At 41.9% G+C, this 19,594-nt stretch overlaps 1 protein-coding gene across 2 annotated transcripts in view; it reads right to left on the reverse strand.

Moving 5' to 3' along the window:
• The window catches only part of LOC132824028 (L-fucose kinase), a 363,536-nt gene that overhangs the window by 332,767 nt on the left and 11,175 nt on the right, over positions 1–19,594 (reverse strand). For both annotated transcript variants that reach the window (XM_060838278.1, XM_060838277.1), the window contains exon 2: positions 2,119–2,320. In XM_060838278.1, the coding sequence (XP_060694261.1) occupies positions 2,119–2,260 (142 nt within the window). In that variant the 5' untranslated portion in view covers positions 2,261–2,320. The remainder of the gene's footprint in view (positions 1–2,118; positions 2,321–19,594) is intronic.

Below are 19,594 nucleotides of genomic sequence, written 5' to 3' on the forward strand. Positions count from 1 at the left end.
AATGATAGGGCCTTGGATAGTGTTGTAGAACAGAGGGACCTAGGGGTTCAGGTATATTATTCTTAGATGTTTGTATCAGATATAGATGGGGCCATTAAAAAGTGTTTAGTACACTTGCATTCATTGCTTAGTCCTTTTGAGTACAGGAGTTAGGAAATCATTTTGATGTTATACAAGATATTGATGAGGCCTGTTCTGGTTGCCCAGTTACCAGAAAGATATTATTAAGCTGGAAAGGTTCACCAGGATATTGCCAGATATGTAAGGTTTGAGTTATAAAGAAAGTCTGGATCGGCTTGGACTTCCCTCACTGAAGCACAGGAGGTTGAGCAGTTAAAGAATTTTAATAAAACCATGAGTATGAGTATGCTGAATAGTTGGTGTCTTTTCCCTAGGATGGGGATTTCAAGTCATAGGGATGTACAGCATGGAAACAGACCCTTCGGACCAACCCGTCCATGCCAACCAGATATCCCAACCCAATCTACTCCCACTTGCCAGCACCCGGCCCATTTCCCTCCAAATCCTTCCTATTCATATATCCATCAAAATGCCTCTTAAATGTTGCAATTGTACCAGCGTCCACCACTTCCTCTGGCAGCTCATTCCATATACGTACCACCCTCTGCGTGAAAAAGTTGCCCCTTAGGTCCCTTTTATATCTTTCCATTCTCACCCTAAACCTATACCCTCTAGTTCTGGACTCCCCGACCCCAGGGAAAAGCCTTTGTCTATTTATCCTATCCATTCCCCTCATAAATTTTGTAAACCTCTATAAGGTCACCCCTCAGCCTCCGACGCTACAGGAAAAACAGCCCCAGCCTGTTCAGCCTCTCCCTATAGCTCAAATCCTCCAACCCTGGCAACATCCTTGTAAATCTTTTCTGAACCCTTTCAAATTTCACAACATCTTTCCAATAGGAAAGAGACCAGAATTGCATGTGACATTGCAAAAGTGGCCTATCTAATGTCCTGTACAGCCTCAACATGACCTCCCAACTCCTGTACTCAATACTCTGACCAATAAAGGAAACATACCAAACGCCTTCTTCACTTTCCTATCTACTGGCAATTCCACTTTCAAGGAGCTATGAACCGGCACTCAAGGTCTCTTTGTTCAGCAATACTCCCTCGGACCTTATTATTAAGCCTATAAGGTACACTGGAGAAGTTCACCAAGATTCTTTAGACAGCACCTTCTAAACCCATCACCATTGCAATTAGAATTACAATTACAAAGGTGGTCAAATACACAGAAACATTACTTCCTGAAAATTCTCCAAACCATGCACAACCAGACTTGGAAATATATCACCATTCCTTCAGTGTCATTGTGCCAACAGTCTGGAACTCCCTCCTTAAAGCCACTGTGGGTATATGTACACCAAATAGATTGCAGCTGTTCAAGAAGGCAGTTCATCACCATTTACACAAAGAAAACTAGAATGGGCAATTAATGCTGGCCCTGTTAGCAATAGCCACATCCCATGAGAGAACAAAACAAAATGTTACACAAGGAAATGATCAGAGATAGCCTTAACTGTGATTGACACAAGTAGCAATGGGCTGTGAGCAGTCAAGGTCAGGGATATGGCCATGAATTTAAGTTGGGTACATTTATGGAGTGAGAAATTAAAGGATGAAGAAGAGCAGTAAAAGCAGGAAGAATTGAAAGTGGAAGTTGAAAATCACCATGGATGGGAAGTCAGGTAGTTTGTATGCCCAAAGGCAAAAGTGAAGGTATCTCAGTGAGAAAACGTTTTAGCTTGGATGAGCAGTGGAGAACTAGAATTTTAAATATGACATAAGAACAAATAGTTAGCTATAGAATGTCTAGAAAAGTAGATAGGTGCTTTGTACGTGCATCAACATTCACAAACCATGCTATATCTGACTTGAGAGTTGTTGATGATAACACTAACTGTGAAAGCATTCCATTCACCAGCAACACCACACTTAACCTTACATTTCTACATATAGTACTGTGGAATAATCAAATTCAATTCACAGTGGGCACCTTGCAAGTCAAGAAAAATAACTTGATTAACATTACAACATTGACCTCTAAATGTGATTAAGTAGGGATACAGATTTTTATGCCCATCCAGCCCCACTTACCTCTTTGAAAAGCATAAATACTATCCTTGTACTGGCAGGTGAGGGCAATGACAGTCCAGTCCACGCTTTTTGTTTGGTTGCTAGAATTCTGCTGCTCTGCAGCCAAATTCTCACCATGTTGTCTGTCCACTTTGTTTGCCATTCCTTTAGTTAGATCCCTTCAACTTATGCCATTTGGTTGGTTTTCAGAAACGTCACGTTGCTGCCAAGAAACAAAGTAACTTTATCATTATTTGTTGACTTGAGGCATTGTGTAGTACAATAGTTCCCAAAATCTTTTAGGTTGAAGGACCTTTCCCCACATGGAGTAAAGGACTATAGGGCTGCTCTTTCAATAAAGAGACACGACTGGTGGTTTAACCTGAGGGTCACTGTGTCTCAAACAAGGTGGTGAAAGTGGGACCTTAGCAGATACAGGAAGTGAACATACATTGTTGGCATCACTCTGCATTACAAATCAGCCAACTGAGTTAACCGACCCAAAACTGAGATGAAGTAGTACCCTCTCATAAATACTTCATTTAAATTTTAATCCCATACAATACCCTCAAATGGAAGTGCTGCACACTGATTGCTTTATTAATGCTATTCAGAAAAACTGGTACGTGTGTACAGATATGGACTGCACAATAACTCAGTGGTTAGCACTGCTGCCTCACAGCACTAGAACTTGGGTTCGATTCCAGCAACTGTGTGTGTGGAGTTTGCACACTATCTGCATGGGTTTCCTCCAGGTGCTCCAGTTTCCTCCCCACAGTCCAAAGATGTGCAGGTTAAGTGAATTGGTCATGCTAAATTGTCCCATAGTGTTCAGGGATGTTTAGGCTCGGTTCATTAGTCAGGGGGAATGTAGACTAACAGAGGAATGGATCTGGGTCGGATACTCTTCGGAGGGTCAGTATGGGCTTGTTGGGCTAAATGGCCTGTTTCCACACTGTAGGGATTACTATTATTATGACTATAAGTGTGCGAGGTTATTCTGGCATGTTACCCTGCTCGAAGAGGCAGCCAACTTACATTGATCTGCAAATGCAGCAGCTGTACCCTGTTCCCACCCCTCAGCTCACAAAATCCCGAAAAGCCTACACTGGTTCCAGACCCACAGCAATGTGGTTGACTTCTTAATTGCCCTCTGGGCAATTAGAAATGAGCAATAAATGCAGAACACTGCAGGACACCCACTGAAGCAAAAGGTGCAAATAAAACATAAGTTTTCCTGGATACTTTTGATTACAACTGTGGATAAAGATCACAGAGAGTGCTCTCAGATGCACTGAATTTAATATAATAGTCTATTACACTAGACTAGTCACCTCCGATGGTAGCTGAATCAATAATAAGTACAATTTTAAAGTGAAATAACTGAAATCCCTTTGACTACTTCCCTCACATTCCACATTAAAATAAATAAAATTGGATTGAAGAAAGAAGTCACCTGTTTTTCTCCCATGTATCAGAATGAGAAGTTAAATTAGAAATCTCACAGATGGAAGTCATAAGTATTGTACCATTCTAGCTGTCAACAAACCACAAGTGGAGACAATTAGTTGACTTCAAAACTATTATCTTTGAAACTTGAACATGAGCAGTAAAGGCACACTCTTTCTCAGTTCATGAAGATCTCAAGTTCAATTACTACCTGTTATATACTTCTCAATTACCATATTTCACAATTGTGAAAAATACCATCAGGATCTTCGTTTAAAAAAAAGGTGCACACATCTATACTAAATAGAAACAGAAAATGCTGAAAATACTGAGCAGCAACATCGGTGGAATCAGAAACAGAGTCTCAGAATTCATAGCCATGATCTTCCAAGATCCTTAGAAGACACAAAGCATGGATTATGAAGGAACTGCCAACATTGCCCACTGGAAATGAAACAATCACCCTGCATCCCGAACTCATCACAGATGATTTGCCCTTATTTATTTGGAATGTCACGCAGATAAATGATAGAAGTAATCAAATATGATTTCCCCCCTCGGACATCCGTGCAAATTTGATCCAATCTTTCCACTGTTTTCCAAGTGCTCTAATATTAAATCTTTTATAATGGAGCCTGGCATTTCCCTACTACTAACACCAGACTGAAGGTCTATCATCTGTTTACCATCTCTTTTTTTTTTACAATAAAAGTGGGATTACAATAGACATTCTCCAATGTACAAGAGCTGTTACAAAGTTTAATTAAACTTGAAAAATGACCCACCCAAAAGATAACAGAGAAGCAAGGTCATAATGAGAGGAAAGATTGTATAACAGTCTTAGAACATAGAAATATACAGCGCAGTACAGGCCCTTTGGCCCTCGATGTTGCACCGACCCAAGCCCACCTAACCTACACTAGCCCATTATCCTCCGTATGTCTATCCAATGCCCGTTTAAATGCCCATAAAGAGGGAGAGTCCACCACTGTTACTGGCAGGGCATTCCATGAACTCATGACTCGCTGAGTCAAGAATCTACCTCTAACGTCTGTCCTATACCTACCTCCCCTTAATTTAAAGCTATGCCTCCTCGTAATAGCTGACTCCATACGTGGAAAAAGGTTCTCATGGTCAACCCTATCTAAACCCCTAATCATCTTGTACACCTCTATCATGTCACCCCAAACCTTCTTTTCTCCAATGAGAACAGCCCCAAGTGCCTCAGCCTTTCCTCATACGATCTTCCTACCATACCAGGCAACATCCTGGTAAACCTCCTCTGCACCCGTTCCAGTGCCTCCACATCCTTCCTATGGTATGGCGACCAAAACTGCACACAATACTCCAGATGCGGCCGCACCAGAGTCTTATACAACTGCAACATGACCTCAGGACTCCGGAACTCAATTCCTCTACCAATAAAAGCCAGTACGCCATATGCCTTCTTCACAGCACTATTTACCTGGGAGGCAACTTTCAGAGATCTGTGTACATGGACACCAAGATCCCTCTGCTCATCCTCACTACTAAGTATCCAACCATTAGCCCAGTACCCCATCTTCTTGTTACTCTTACCAAAGTGAATCACCTCACACTTACCTTCATTGAACTCCATTTGCCACCTTTCTGCCCAGCTCTGCAGCTTATCTATATCCCGCTGTAACCTGCCACATCCTTCCTCACTGTCAACAACTCCACTGACTTTCACATCATCCGCAAACTTGCTCACCCAACCTTCTAGCCCTTCCTCCAGGTCATTTATAAAAATGACAAACAGCAATGGTCCCAAAACAGATCCTTGCGGAACACCGCTAGTAACTGCACTCCAAGATGAACCTTTACCATCAACTACTACCCTATGTCTTCTTCCAGCCAGCCAATTCCTAATCCAAACCTCCAACGCACCCTCAATGCCATACCTCCGTATTTTTTGCAGTAGCCTACCATGGGAAACCTTATCAAACACCCTACTAAAATCCATATACACCACATCTACCGCTTTACCCTCGTCCACCTCCTTAGTCACCTTCTCAAAGAATTCAATAAGGTTTGTGAGGCACGACCTGCCCTTCACAAAGCCATGCTGACTATCCTTGATCACATTGTTCCTATCCAGATGTTCATAAATCCTATCCCTTACAAGTTTAAGACTTTGCCCACAACAGAAGTGAGACTCACCGGCCTATAGTTATTAGGGTTATCCCTACTCCCTTCTTGAACAAGGGAACCACATTTGCTATCCTCCAGTCTTCTGGCACTATTCCTGTAGACAACGAGGACATAAAAATCAAGGCCAATGGCTCTGCAATCTCCTCCCTTGCTTCCCAGAGAATCCTAGGATAAATGCCATCAGGCCCAGGGAACTTATCTATTTTCACCCTTTCCAGAATTTCCAACATCTCCTCCCTACATACCTCAAAGCCATCCATTCTAATTAATTGTGACTCAATATTCAGATCGGTAACGATGTCCTGTTCCTGAGTGAACACTGACGAAAAGTATTCATTCAGTGTCTCCCCAATCTCTTCAGCCTCCACACGCAACTTCCCACTACTATCCTTGACTGGACCTATTCCTACCCTAGTCATTCTTTTATTCCTGACATACCTATAGAAAGCCTTTGGGCTTTCCCTCATCCTACCAACCAAGGACTTTTCATGTCCTCTCCTTGCTGCTCTTAGCTCTCTCTTTAGATCCTTCCTGGCTACCTTATAACTCTCAATCGCCCCAATTGAACCTTCACGCCTCATCTTTACATAGGCCGCCCTCTTTCCTTTAACAAGGGATTCCAATTCCTTATTAAACCACAGCTCCCTCACACGACCCTTTCCTCCCTGCCTGACAGGTACATACTTATCAAGGACACTCAATAGTTGCTCCTTGAACAAGCTCCACATATCGATTGTGCCCTTCCCTTGAAGCCTACTTTTCCAAGCCACGCAACCTAAGTCATGCCTCACCGCATCAAAATTTCCCTGCCCCCAGCTATAACTCTTGCCCTGCCGTGCACACTTATCCCTCTCCATCACTAGAGTAAAAGTCACCAAATTGTGGTCACTGTCCCCAAAGTGTTCACCTACCTCCAATTCTAACACCTGGCCTGGTTCGTTACCCAGAACCAAATCCAGTATGGCCTCACCTCTTGTTGGCCTGTCTACATATTGTGTCAGGAAACCCTCCTGCACACATTGGACAATCACCCACTCATCTAACGTACTCGAGCTATAGCTTTCCCAGTCAATATCTGGAAAGTTAAAGTCCCCCATAACAACCACCCTATTATTTTCACTCTTCTCCTGAATTATCCTCGCAATCCTTTCTTCTACGTCTCTAGGACTATTAGGAGGCCTGTAGAAAACTCCTAACAGGGTGACCTCACCTTTTCTATTTCTAACCTCAGCCCAAACTACCTCAGATGGCGAGTCTTCACCAATAGTCCTTTCCACCGCTGTAATACTACCTTTGACAAGCAATGCCACACCTCCCCCTCTTTTAGCCCCACCTCTAACCCTACTAAAATATTTAAACCCTGGAACCTGCAACAGCCAATCTTGTCCCTGTTCTACCCATGTCTCCGTAATAGCCATAACATCGAAATCCCAGGTACCAACCCATGCTGCAAGTTCACCTACCTTATTTCGTATACTTCTCGCATTGAAGTGTACACACTTCAAACCACCTTCCTGTTTACAGGCACTCTCCTTCGAGATTGATGCCATGTTCCTAACCTCCCTACACTCCAGGTCCTGCACCCTAAAGCTGCAGTTCAGGTTCCCATGCTCCTGCACAGTTAGTTTAATCCCCCCCAAGGAGCACGAGCAAACCTCCCCACAAGGATACTGGTGCCCCTCAGGTTCAGGTGTTTCAGAGGGACAAAGTACTTGACAAACTAATAGGGTAAAATGCAGACAATCTACCAGCACCTGATAGTCTGCATCAAAGCAAGTGGCTGCAGAGATGGTGAAGGAATTAATCAAAACATTTTAGAATTCACAGAGGATTCTAGAAGATTGGAAAACTACTAATGTGACACTCCTGTTCAAGGGTGGGAGATAGAAAGCAGAAAACCATCAGCCAGTCAACCTACTATCTAACATCAGTTCCAAAGAAGACTTGCACTGAACTCCACACAGGAGTCGGTTTCACAAACCTGCTGAAATTTCTCTAGCATTTCATTTTATTTCAGATTTTGAGTATTGTAGTATTTTGCTTTACTTAAAGACGTTGTAGGGAAAATGCTAGATTCCATTATTTAGGAAATAATGGCAGAGCATTTGTGAAAGCTTAATACAATCAAAATGAATCAGTATGGTCTTGTGAAAGGCAAATCACATCTGACGATCTTTTTACTGCTCTTTGAGTATGTAACAAGCCAAGTTTATAAAGGGGAAAAGGTGGATGTAGTGTACTTGGATTTTCAGAAGGCATTCAGGAAATGTTATTTCACAAGATAGGAGTTTTCGTATTGATGTAATGTTATTAACATAGATTAAAGGTTAATTAGAACACAGATACAGAGTTGGAATTAAATGGTCTTTTTCAGATTGAAAAGACAACCTGTAAAATGCCACAAGGACTGGTCTGGTCTACCATCCACTTTAAAGAGGAAGTATGTTGACATCTATGCTAGCTAGCACAAAAAGAGAAGTTGGGGCCTGGGCCAGATCAGCCATGATCTGGTTTGTCCTATCATTCATCATGAGGGACCAAATGGCCTACTTCTGGTCCCTTTTGTTTATGTTCCTGTGCCAGATTTCCTGCAGAGGAAACGACAGGATGTCTCCACAATTAAAAGCCTGTTAAATCTTTGTAGGTAGCTTTATCACTGCCCATTAAATCCAATTTGCTTCTCGCTCCAAAGAAGAAGCTTGACCTGTGAAATATCTCCAGAATTTGTTTTCTTTTCAGAATTGCAGTACTTGGCTTCAGTCTACTTTGATGACTTTTTAAAAAATTATTTCCAATGATTAAGTTACTGGATGTTATTTTACCTCCAAAGAGCAAATAATAAATGATTTGTTAGTTTTTATGATCATAATGATACCATTACCCACGTGATGGAAAGCTCTTTAATCGGTGCCTGTAAAGAAAGGGATAAGAATTGAAAACTTTTAGAAGCAGGATGCTGCATAGGCAGTCAGCTGACAGGCATTTTAATGTTGCTAAGTCAGCAACATCCCTTGATGTAGCAAGATGTACGTTATCCATTGATGCACAAGAAACTAGCCATGGTAATTATGGTACTAAAGATCTTGGATTCCTCAATACAACTAGCAACTATGCACAAATATTATGGTAACAGGCACATCAGTGCCACAAATGGTATTAAACCATTAAGTTACAGAGTGGCATGCTTTCCATAGAGTATCATGGTTTAAGAGATCAGAGCCAAGATGGAGATCTTTACACCCTCAGGCTGCATACTATAGTACAGCAATGATATCAAGAGCATGTTTCTTAAAGGTGTATTGACATACTGTATTGCATACTGACAATGAGATATAACAACTGTTCTAGGTTCAAGTCTCACTCCAGGACTTAGGAGAGAATGAGTCTTCAGCAAACGTCTCACCTTCATCCCATTACACCCCCGGGTCAACGAGTTCTGTAACATTTGCGGTATTGAACTTTTCTTACCCCACCTCCACGCTTACCTTTTCAATGGCGACTCCCACCAACTCTCTGAAGACTCCTTTCTCCTGCCTCCAACTTACTCCTTCCTCTTGAACACCCCGTGCTGATCTCTTACCCTCCTTCAACTTCTTTATCTCCGAATGCCGTTGCGACATTGACCACCTCAACTTGTCCACCCACCACTCCAACCCCAACCTCACCATCAAACTAGTAGGGGCGCAAAGTTAAAGTTACATTGACCTCTGCCTCGCCGATGCCAGACACCAACTCAATGACACCTCCTCCTACCGCCCCAACACTTCACAGCATTTTCCAAGAGAGAAGAAACTTGTGAAGCTATGCAAAATAAACAGACAGTTAGATGACAAATAATTGCAAAGCAGAGATCTTATGCATTGCCTAGGAGCTAAGAATTGAGAGGAGTTAGTCTGTATCAATCAAGATGTGGAGGTATTGGACTGGGGTTGACAAAATCAAAAATACCACATGACAGGAATATAGTCCAACAGGTTTATTTGAAACTACAAGCTTTCAGAGCCCCTGCTCCTTCCTCAGGTAGCTAGTGAGAGAGAATACATCAAACACAGAATGTATAAGTAAAAGATCAAAGGCTCATACAACTTTTGCAAATGTTTTGAACAAACCTGGATAGCTATTAAGTCTTTAATCAGTTAGAATGGAGATACAGATTTCATTTGATTAATATGTAAATCCCAGAATTTCTTTCAAGTCACTGACCCCATGATAACTCCAGATTTTATCAGAATAAAGGTGACAGACCTCAGGTCAGACAATGTATTTTAGCTGTAAGGCCATATTTCAAGTTGTTTGTATCTGTCAGACTTGTTTTATGACTGACTGTGTACATATTTTGAACAAAATAGAATGTATCTGCAAATGCAAATTCACACCATATATGTCTGTGTGTTGGGGGGGGGGGGGGAGCATGCATGTTTGTGAGAGGAAGAGGGAGGGAGTGCATATGCATGGATGCGCTTGTGCGAGACAGAGGGGGAGTGTGTGAGAGTGCTTTTGAAAGAGACACAGTGAGCACTTCAAAAGAAGTGTGAATGAGTGTGAAGAGGTGTGCGTGTGTGAGAGCATACCTGAATGTGTGCAAAAATGTGTGCACTCAAGAGAGTGCATGCACAAGTGCAAGGGCCTTTTTGGCTGTGAAAGTGTGTGAGTGCAAGTGTGTGTATCGTGTAGTGGGGTCATCTGCAGTATGATATGAATTCACAATCCCGGTCAAGTCCATCCTCCTGGGACCGAACATGGCTATCAGCCTCTGTTCGTCAATTCTACACTGTTGCGTGCCCTGAAGTCCGCCTTGGAGGACATTTATCCAAAGCTCTGAGACTGAATGTCCTTGACTGCTGAAGTGCTCCCCCATGGGAATGGATCACCCCTGTCTGGCAATTATTGCATGGTGTCCATTCATCTGTCGTCATACCGTCTGTTTGGTTTCGCCAATATACCATGCCTCAGGGAATCCTTGCCTGCAGCGAATGAGATAGAAACGTTGGCTGAGTCACATGACTACCTGCCATGTGCGTGGTGTGTGGTGTTCCCACGCCTAATGGTAGTATCATGTCTATGCTTTGATATGTCTTGCACTGGTTGCCATGACAGGGTTGTATGGTGTTGTGATCGATGTTGCCTTTAAGATACATTGGTAAAACCAAGCAAACACTACGATAACGACAACAATTTAACTGATTAAAGACTTAACAGCCGCCTAGATTTGTTCAACACATTTGCATAACTCTTTGACCTTGTACTTATAAGATTAGATTAGATAATTAGATTACTTACAGTGTGGAAACAGGCCCTTTGGCCCAACAAGTCCACACCGACATTCCAAAGAGCAACCCACCCAGACCCATTCCCCTACATTTACCTCTTCACCTAACACTACAGGCAATTTATCCTGGCCAATTCACCTAACCTGCACGTTTTTGGACTGTGGGAGGAAACCGGAGCACCCAGAGGAAACCCACGCAGACACGGGAAGAATGTGCAAACTCCATACAGTCAGTTGCCTGAGGTGAGAATTGAACCCAGGTCTCTGGCGCTGTGAGGCAGCATTGCTAACCACTGTGCCACCCGTGCTGCCCTGTGTCCGATGTATTCTCTCTCACTAGCTGTCTGAGGAAGGAGTAGGGGCTCCAAAAGCTTGAGGTTTAAAATAAACCTGTTGGACCTAAATCTGGTGTGATTTTTAACTGTCTCAATCAAGTAAGATGTTTCAATCAATGAAGTAGGATGGCTGGCATGTTCATTACTTTCACGTTAATGTGAGCTAAGGTACAATGATCATAGTTATGTGCACCTTACTGTGGTATAAAACTTCTTAACAATTCAAACCATGCTTAGCCTCATCCAATCTTAAACTTGGTCAACTGCTGGAGAGATTGATGAATAATATATGCTAGAAAAACTCAGATATCAACTTTGGATTATGAGAAGGTCTTATCACTACACTTTTGAGTCAAGCTATTGTATAAGTAGATGTAAAGCAGTGCGGGATAATTCACATTAAAAAAACCTTTACAGGTGAGAGAGTGAGGCCAGTAAACAAAAAATGGCATTGACAGCTGATTTGTATTCATTAAAATTTAATTAGCTCCTGAAGGGAGTAGGGTGACTACTACTGATTCCTACAGCCGACAGGATGGGATCGGAAATCAAACAGACTTTCTGCTCCAGATCATTAGCCAATTATCCTGTTGATCAAGAACAGTCACAGTTACTTTGCAAATTTGCTTCTCCAACAACCCCAATATAACTTCCTCCTTTCCAATTTCACACAGGACAATGAATGGAAGAATGTCAAGCCTAGAAAAATGGAGGCAAATAATGACACTCATTCATTCATCAATGTCTTGGTACAACTCACCATCTTTATTCTTCAGCTGATTTTTTCTTCCAGTACAGTTACCTGGCTGAGAAAGGCAAAACAAGAGCCCATCTTGGTCCCTGGATTAAATTTTCAGTCCAAGACCTGCTCCAGCTGCAAATCTCCCAGGTGAAATTCAATAGTGGCAAACTGAATAATGCTACCATGTATAGTTATCATAAAGATTGAATTGTATTTTATATTAGCCTTCAAAACAGATTTATCCTTCAATCATACAAGTCATTCTTATAATTCTTGTTATCAGCACTGAAAAAAGTTATTGTTATTGTCATCCAACTGTCACTCGCATAATTCTGTTCGTAAAAGATTGAATTAAATTATCTTAATTCACAGGATGTGACTGTGGCTGGGAAGATCAGCATTTGATATGTCCTTCTTTAATTACCCACAAAGGGGGTGGCAAGCTGTATTCCTGAATTGCTGCTGTCCATACAGTGAAGACACTCCCAGAGTGCTATTAAGAATGGAGTTGCAGTATTTTGTCCACATGTAAAGGAACAATGACACATTTCCAAATCTTGGAGAGAATTCTGAAGGTGACAGTTTCAGCCATATGCCTGATCCCCATGCTCTTCCAGACAATAGACTACGGATTTAGTAGTTGCTCAGCACATCTTGAAGATAGCACACACTGCAGTCATAATTACCAGAAGAAAGGGAATTATTCTTTAAGGTGGTGAATGGGATACCAATCAAGTGGATGCTTAGCCTCAAGAGATCAATTCTTTTTTAAGAGTTGTTCTCATGAAGGTCACAAGAGAGCATTCCATCACATTTCAGGCAATTGTCTTGCATTTGATGGAGTGGCTTGCGCAGTCAGGACCTCAGTAATGCATAGCAGAATCCTGAGTCTCTGACTTACTTTTGAAGTCACAATATCACAAACATTCAGTGACATTACTGCTTAACACTTAAGTTTTGGAAACTGATGCGATTTGGTTCAAGGGAGGTCATGCTTTTCTGGCCTGTTACAAAAAGGATTCATTTAAGAGAGAGTGCCAAAGACCAAAAGACCTACAATTTAAAATTTAGAGACATTAATTAGGTACACAGGCAGGCAATTTGACAACTTTTAAGCTCTTTTGCCCTAAATAGGGAAGTGGTAGCATAGTGGTAAAGTCACTGTACGACCAACCTGGAACACAGGCCAACCTCGTGAGTTCAAATCCCAGCACAGCAGACAGTGAAGCTGAAATTCAATAAAATCTGGAACAGGGAGTCACTGTGTAACCATTGTTAACTATCACACCACTTCAGCTAGACATTTCAGACTTCATCTGTGGTCAAGGACAGGGTGGTGTGACTGTGGAGAAGCAAGCATGGGGATCGATAAGGTACCAATGAAGGAGATTCATGCCTTGCAAACTCAACAGTTTCATGTTCTGCAATTTGAATGGTTAAGAAGGAAGGTGAATAAACTGACCACAGTTCCATCCAGAAAGGAAATACAGAGGAACCTCAATTATCTGAAAATCAGATTAGTCGAAAGAGATCTCAAAAATCAGATTATTCGAAGGAGATCTCAAGATCCCAATAGAAACATTACATCAAAAATGTGTTTCCAATACTGATCGCGTCTTTTGTTTACAGTGATTAAATGTGATCTCGGCTTACTGAAATGCTGCCAAGAACAGTCCTGGACATCGATGGGAGCCCAGGCACCATCTCCAAATGACTGACCGCCTGACCTCCCCCTCTGCCCCCCAACACTTTCCCTGGAGTTCTACACAGAAATGTACCCTAAATCCCCCCTTCCTCAGATAATTTTTCCAACATTGTCCTGTTAAGATAAAGGTGCAACCTGTCAAAAGGTTGCAGTAAACGTTCGTGTGTGTATGTGCATGTGCGTGCTATTTGGAGACTCACCCTTCAAAAGGCAGCAGGAGCAGTAGCACCTTGGATGGACAGTCGATGGGGGGGGGGGGGGAGGTGTTGAAGGTAGGGCAGGTGGAGGCATGGGGGTTGACGGGGGGGGGCAGTGATGGATGTGGTGGGTGGGAGGGAGTGGTGTTGGATGGGATGGGGGGGCAGTCTTGGACTGGGTTGGGGTGTGGGGGCAGGCACAGGGACAGTGTTGGACGGAGGCGGGGGTGATGTTGGACTGGGTTGGGGGGTGCAGACAGGGGCAGGGTGGGGGCAGGTGGGGTGGTGGGGGGTCATGCACAGTGTGCTGTTACCTCGTCTCCTGAACAGGGAGCGGACTTAACAGAAAATTCCAAGCTCCAGAGGAAAGGCATTGAATCAATTAACTGAATAATCAATTATCCGAACAAAATAGTGCCCGCCCATCTCATTCGGATAATCGAAGTTCCTCTGTACAATGTAGTTGTAGAAGGATTATGGGTCAGTACCATTCGGGGGATAGATACAATTGCCTGCAGCTAAGAGCATGATTCCCAAAGGCTGAGGGGCCTGTTGAGCAACAAAGATAAGACCAGGAAAGAGGCTGTGTGGAATGAAGAATAGCTAGGTACTAAATTTGAAGGCAGTACCACAGAAGTAAGAGCCCCTATATTATGCTATATCATAGTAAACAAGGAAATGAAGTCCATTTCGAAGTAAAGTGTATCAGTCTTCACAACAGAAGAGGCATAAAGCAACCTAAAAATAGTAGAGACCCAAAAAATACTTCCGAGCAAAAAAAAAAGTAGAGCAAAACGATGAGATTAAAAGCTGACAAGTACCTTGCACTATTTAGGTCTGAAAGAAAGGCTTTGCAGAGACAGTGATGCATTGTTGTAATCTTCCAAAATGTCCTGGATTCTGGAAAGGTCCAAGATAATTTGACAATTGCACAAGTAAGACAAATGTACATCAAAAGATGGAAACAGAAAGCAGGAAATTATAGGTCACTTAGTCTAGCATCTGACATTGGAAAACATTAGATTCCATTAAAGGAAGGGAGTAGAATATCATTCAGAAAAATTATAATACAATCAACAGAGTAAATATGATTTTGTCAAAAGGAAATTATGTTTGGCTACTTTATTATAATTGATAATTTTTGATTTTATAGATGATTTGGTTTGTGCATATTTCTAAAAGGCACTTGATAAAGTATTACATAAAGTCATATAGCTGCACAGCACGGAAACCAACCCTTCAGTCTAACTCATCCAAGCTGACCAAACCTAACCTAATCTAGCCCAATTTGCCAGCACCTGGCCCATATCCCTTTAAACCTTTACTGGATGGATATACCCGTCCAGATGCCTTTTTAAATGTTGTGATAGTAGCAGCCTCCACCACTTCCTCTGACAGCTCGTTCCATACACACACCATCCTCTACATGAAAATGGTGCCTGTAAGTCCCTTTTGTGTGAAAACGTTCCCCTTCGGTCCCCTTTAAATCCTTCCCCTCTCACCCTAAACCTATGCCCCCTAGTTCAGGACTCCCTCACCCTAGGCAAAAGACTTTGTCTATTTATCCTATCCATGCCCCACATGATTTTATAAACCTCTATGAGGTCAACCCTCAGCCGTTGACATTTCAGGGAAAACAGGCCCAGCCTGTTCAGCCTCCCCCTATAGCTCAAATCCTCCAACCATGGCACACCTTCTTCACTATCCTATCGACCTGAGACTTCACTTTCAAGGAATTATGAACCTGCACTCTAAGGTCTCTTTGGTTAGCCCCAGGACCTTACCATTAAGTGTATAGATCCGACAGTGATTTGCCTTTCCAAAATGGAGCACCTCACACTTATCTACATTAAACTCCATTGGCCATTCCTTGGCCCATTGACCCATTTGATCAAGATCCTGTTGTACTGTAGGGTAATCTTCTTTGCTGTCCACCATACCTCCAATTTTGGTGTCAACTACAAACTTACTAACTATATCTCCTATGTTCACATCCAAAGCACACATATGAATTACAAAAAGCAGTGGACCCAGCACCAATCCTTTTGGCATACCACTGGTCACAGGTCTCTAGTCTGAAAAACAAGCCTCCACCACCACCATCTGTCTTCTACGAGTGAGCTAGTTATGTGTCCAAATGGCTAGTTCTCCCTGTATTTCATGAGATCTAACCTGGCTAACCAGTTTACTATGAGGAACCTTGTCGAACACCTTACTGAAGTCCACATAAATCATGTCCACTGGTCTGCTCTCATCAATCCTCTTTGCTACTTCTTCAAAAACCTTAATCAAGTTAATAAGACATGATTTCCCACGCACAGAGTTATGCTGACTGTCCCTAATGAGTCCTTGCCTATCCAAATACATGTAAATCCTGCCCTCAGGATTCCCTCCAAAAACCTGCCCACCACTGATGAATGGCTCATCTGTCTATAGTTCCCTGGCTTTTCCTTACCACTGTTCTTATATTGTGGCACCACGTTAGCCAACCTCCAGTCTTCCAGCACTTCCCCTATAACTATTGATGATACAAATATCTCAGCAAGAGGCCCAGCAATCACTTCTCCAACTTCCCATACAGTTCTCAGGCACACCTGATCAGGTCCTGGGGATTTATCCACCTTTATGCATTTCAAGACATCCAACACCTCCTCCTCTGTAGTATCTACATTTTTCAAGATGTCACCATCTAGTTCCCCACATTCTATATCTTCCATGACCTACTCCACAGTAAACACTGATGCAAAACACTCATTTGGTATCTCCCCACCTCTTGCAGTTCCACGCATAGGGTGCTTCACAGATCTTTAAGGGGTCCTATTCTCTCCCTAGTTACTCTTTTGATCTTAATGTATTTATAAAATCCCTTTGGGTTCTCCTTAGCCCTATTTGCCAAAACTCTCATGTTCCCTTTTTGCCCTCCTGATTTCCCTCTTAAGAATACTCCTACTGTCTTTATACTCTAAGGATTCACTCTATCTCTGCTGTCTATACCTGATAAATGCTTCCTTCTTTTTCTTGACGAAAACCACATTTCTCTGGTCATCCAGCACTGTCTACACCCACCAGCCTTGCCTTTCACCCTAACAGGAATATACTGTCTCTGGACTCACATTATCTCATTTTTGAAGGCTTCCCATTTTCCAGCTGTCCCTTTACCTGTGAACATCTGCTCCCAATCAACCTTTGAAAGTTCTTGCCTAGTTCTGCCAAAATTAGTCTTCCTCCAATTTAGAACTTCAACTTTTAGATTCAATCTATCTTTTTCCATCACTCTTTTAAAACATAGAATTATGGTCACTGACCCCCAAAATGTTCCTTCAGTGACACCATAGTCACTTGTCCTGAATTATCTCCCAAGAGTAGGTCAGGTTTTGCACCTTCTCTAGTAGATACATCTACATACTGAATTAGAAAAAAATCTTGTACGCATTTAACAAATTCCTCTCCATCTAAACCCTTAATACTATGGCAGTCCCAGTCTATGTTTGGAAAGTCAGTCTGGTGAAGAACCCTGAATTGTCACCTGAACCACAAGGTGTCAAGGAAGCACCAAAGTGAGATGCGCACTAAAAACTGAATCGTAATTTCTGTGTACATCTCAGACTGTGAACAGGATGGCACAAAAGACAGCAGTCCGGACAGACACATATTTGTGCTTTCTCTTTCAAGAATAAAAGCATGTTTCGACCATGGTGTGTATTTGTTAGGGGATTGAGGCACTCATACTCACTAGCCTAAGCTTGAGCTGTGAAGGTCACAGTCAAAGAACCATCCACTTGTCACCCCTGGATTGTCGGTAAAAGATTCTCTCAGATTAAATGATGGAAGTCAGACAGAAAGCCAGTTCAAAATGGAAACATGGCAAAAGAATTTTAGCTCATCTGCAAAGGAAATTGAAATCATTGCTCAGTGACCAACATTACATTAACTACTCTTCTCGAATGACTCAGAGAGTGACTTTTTTTGACTATATGTCTGTGTTGTACTATTGTTTATTGTTGCTTTTACTAAGTAATAAACACACTTTTTTTCATTACCAAAGTTTCCTTGAGATAAAATCAGCTCCTTTAAAATATGAATCCATTTGTATCCATGAGAGAGAGAGTTTCCTTTTTAATTAACCTCGTTGTGACCAACTCAGAAAATAGGTGAGTAAAGAAGGGGAGAGTCCGTTTATCCCTCATCTGGAAGCTTGATAATTGGGATCACAGCTCTGCCATCATAAATTAGCAAGCCTCACTCATAGATTGATTGTGACAATGCTAGCTAACAAAACGTTAGTAGGTAGATAAAACAAGTGGCGAATGGAATGTTGTTTTCTGTTGCAATGAGTTATGAAATATAAAAGTTGTAAAGTTTTGCTACAGTTGTACATGGCATTGATGAGACCACATTGCAACTCATCCAGTTTTGGTCTCCAACTTATGAAAATATATACCATCAAAGGCAGCTCAGAGAAGGTTCACTTGACTACTTTCAACAGGTTTAATTGGAAGCACACTAGCTTTCGCTCCGAAAGCTAGTGCTTCCAATTAAACCTGTTGGACTATAACCTGGTGTTGTGATTTTTAACTTTGTACACCCCAGTCCAACACTCGCATCTCCAAATCTTGACTACTTTCAGGAATGTGGTGGGCTACCTTATAAGTAAAGCCTCTACAGGTTGGGTACGCATCTATTGGAGTTTAGAAGAATGAGTAAATGTACAAGACCTGGAGAGGTGGGTGTGAAAAGGAAAGTTCTCCTCAAGGGATAAATCTAGAATTAGAGGTTATAGTTTAAAAATAAACGGTCTTTCCAATCAATATGTAGATGAGGAGGAATTTGTCGCCTCAGAGGATCATTAGTGTTTGAAATTCTCTTTCAACAGCAGTGTAGGCCAGGTCATTTATGAACTGGTTCATTTAGATTTGTGATTGTCAAAGTTGCCAAAGGTTATTGGGGAAGTGGACAACAACTTGAGATTAAAACTATAATCAGATCAGAATGGCACAGCCAGGCCCAATGGGCTGAATGGCCTAATCAAGCTCCTATCTCTTAGGATCTTACAAACAATCATTGTGGCTGATTAAATGGGAAACTCCAGAATGTTTATGCTGTGGGATTCAACAAGAGTAATGCCACTGTTAAGAGGTGGTGATTACTTATTGTCTGGCACTTTTGTCACAAGAATGTTACTTCCACTTATTATCCCAAACCTGGATCCTGTCCAAATCTTGCTGCATTTGGGTACAAATTGTTGGAGGAAAGGTTATTGATGAAGCAATTCAGCAACAATAAAATATCAGGCCTCTTACATATTCCAGGCCTTATAAAGGCAACTATAATACAGCTCAATCTGCAATTGCACACATTTTACTAACTTGAATTTTCTATAACATGATTGACAAATTGGGGACACCGTTTCCAAAACGTGAACTTTTAAAACGTGTATTGGTTATAATGTGATTCCAGCCCCATTAGTTTAATTAGTGCTGCTATTACACGATTTTCTTATAACACTGGATTGAACAAAAAGGGAACTACTACATTACAGCAGAACTGACCCTCCATCACTGAATTTCAATTATCTCGACAAATTCTAACACATGAAAAGGCTAAGTTTGCAAAGAATTGTAGCCAGAA

This window comes from Hemiscyllium ocellatum, chromosome 17, assembly GCF_020745735.1.
Source record: "Hemiscyllium ocellatum isolate sHemOce1 chromosome 17, sHemOce1.pat.X.cur, whole genome shotgun sequence".
Classification (NCBI taxonomy): domain Eukaryota; kingdom Metazoa; phylum Chordata; class Chondrichthyes; order Orectolobiformes; family Hemiscylliidae; genus Hemiscyllium; species Hemiscyllium ocellatum.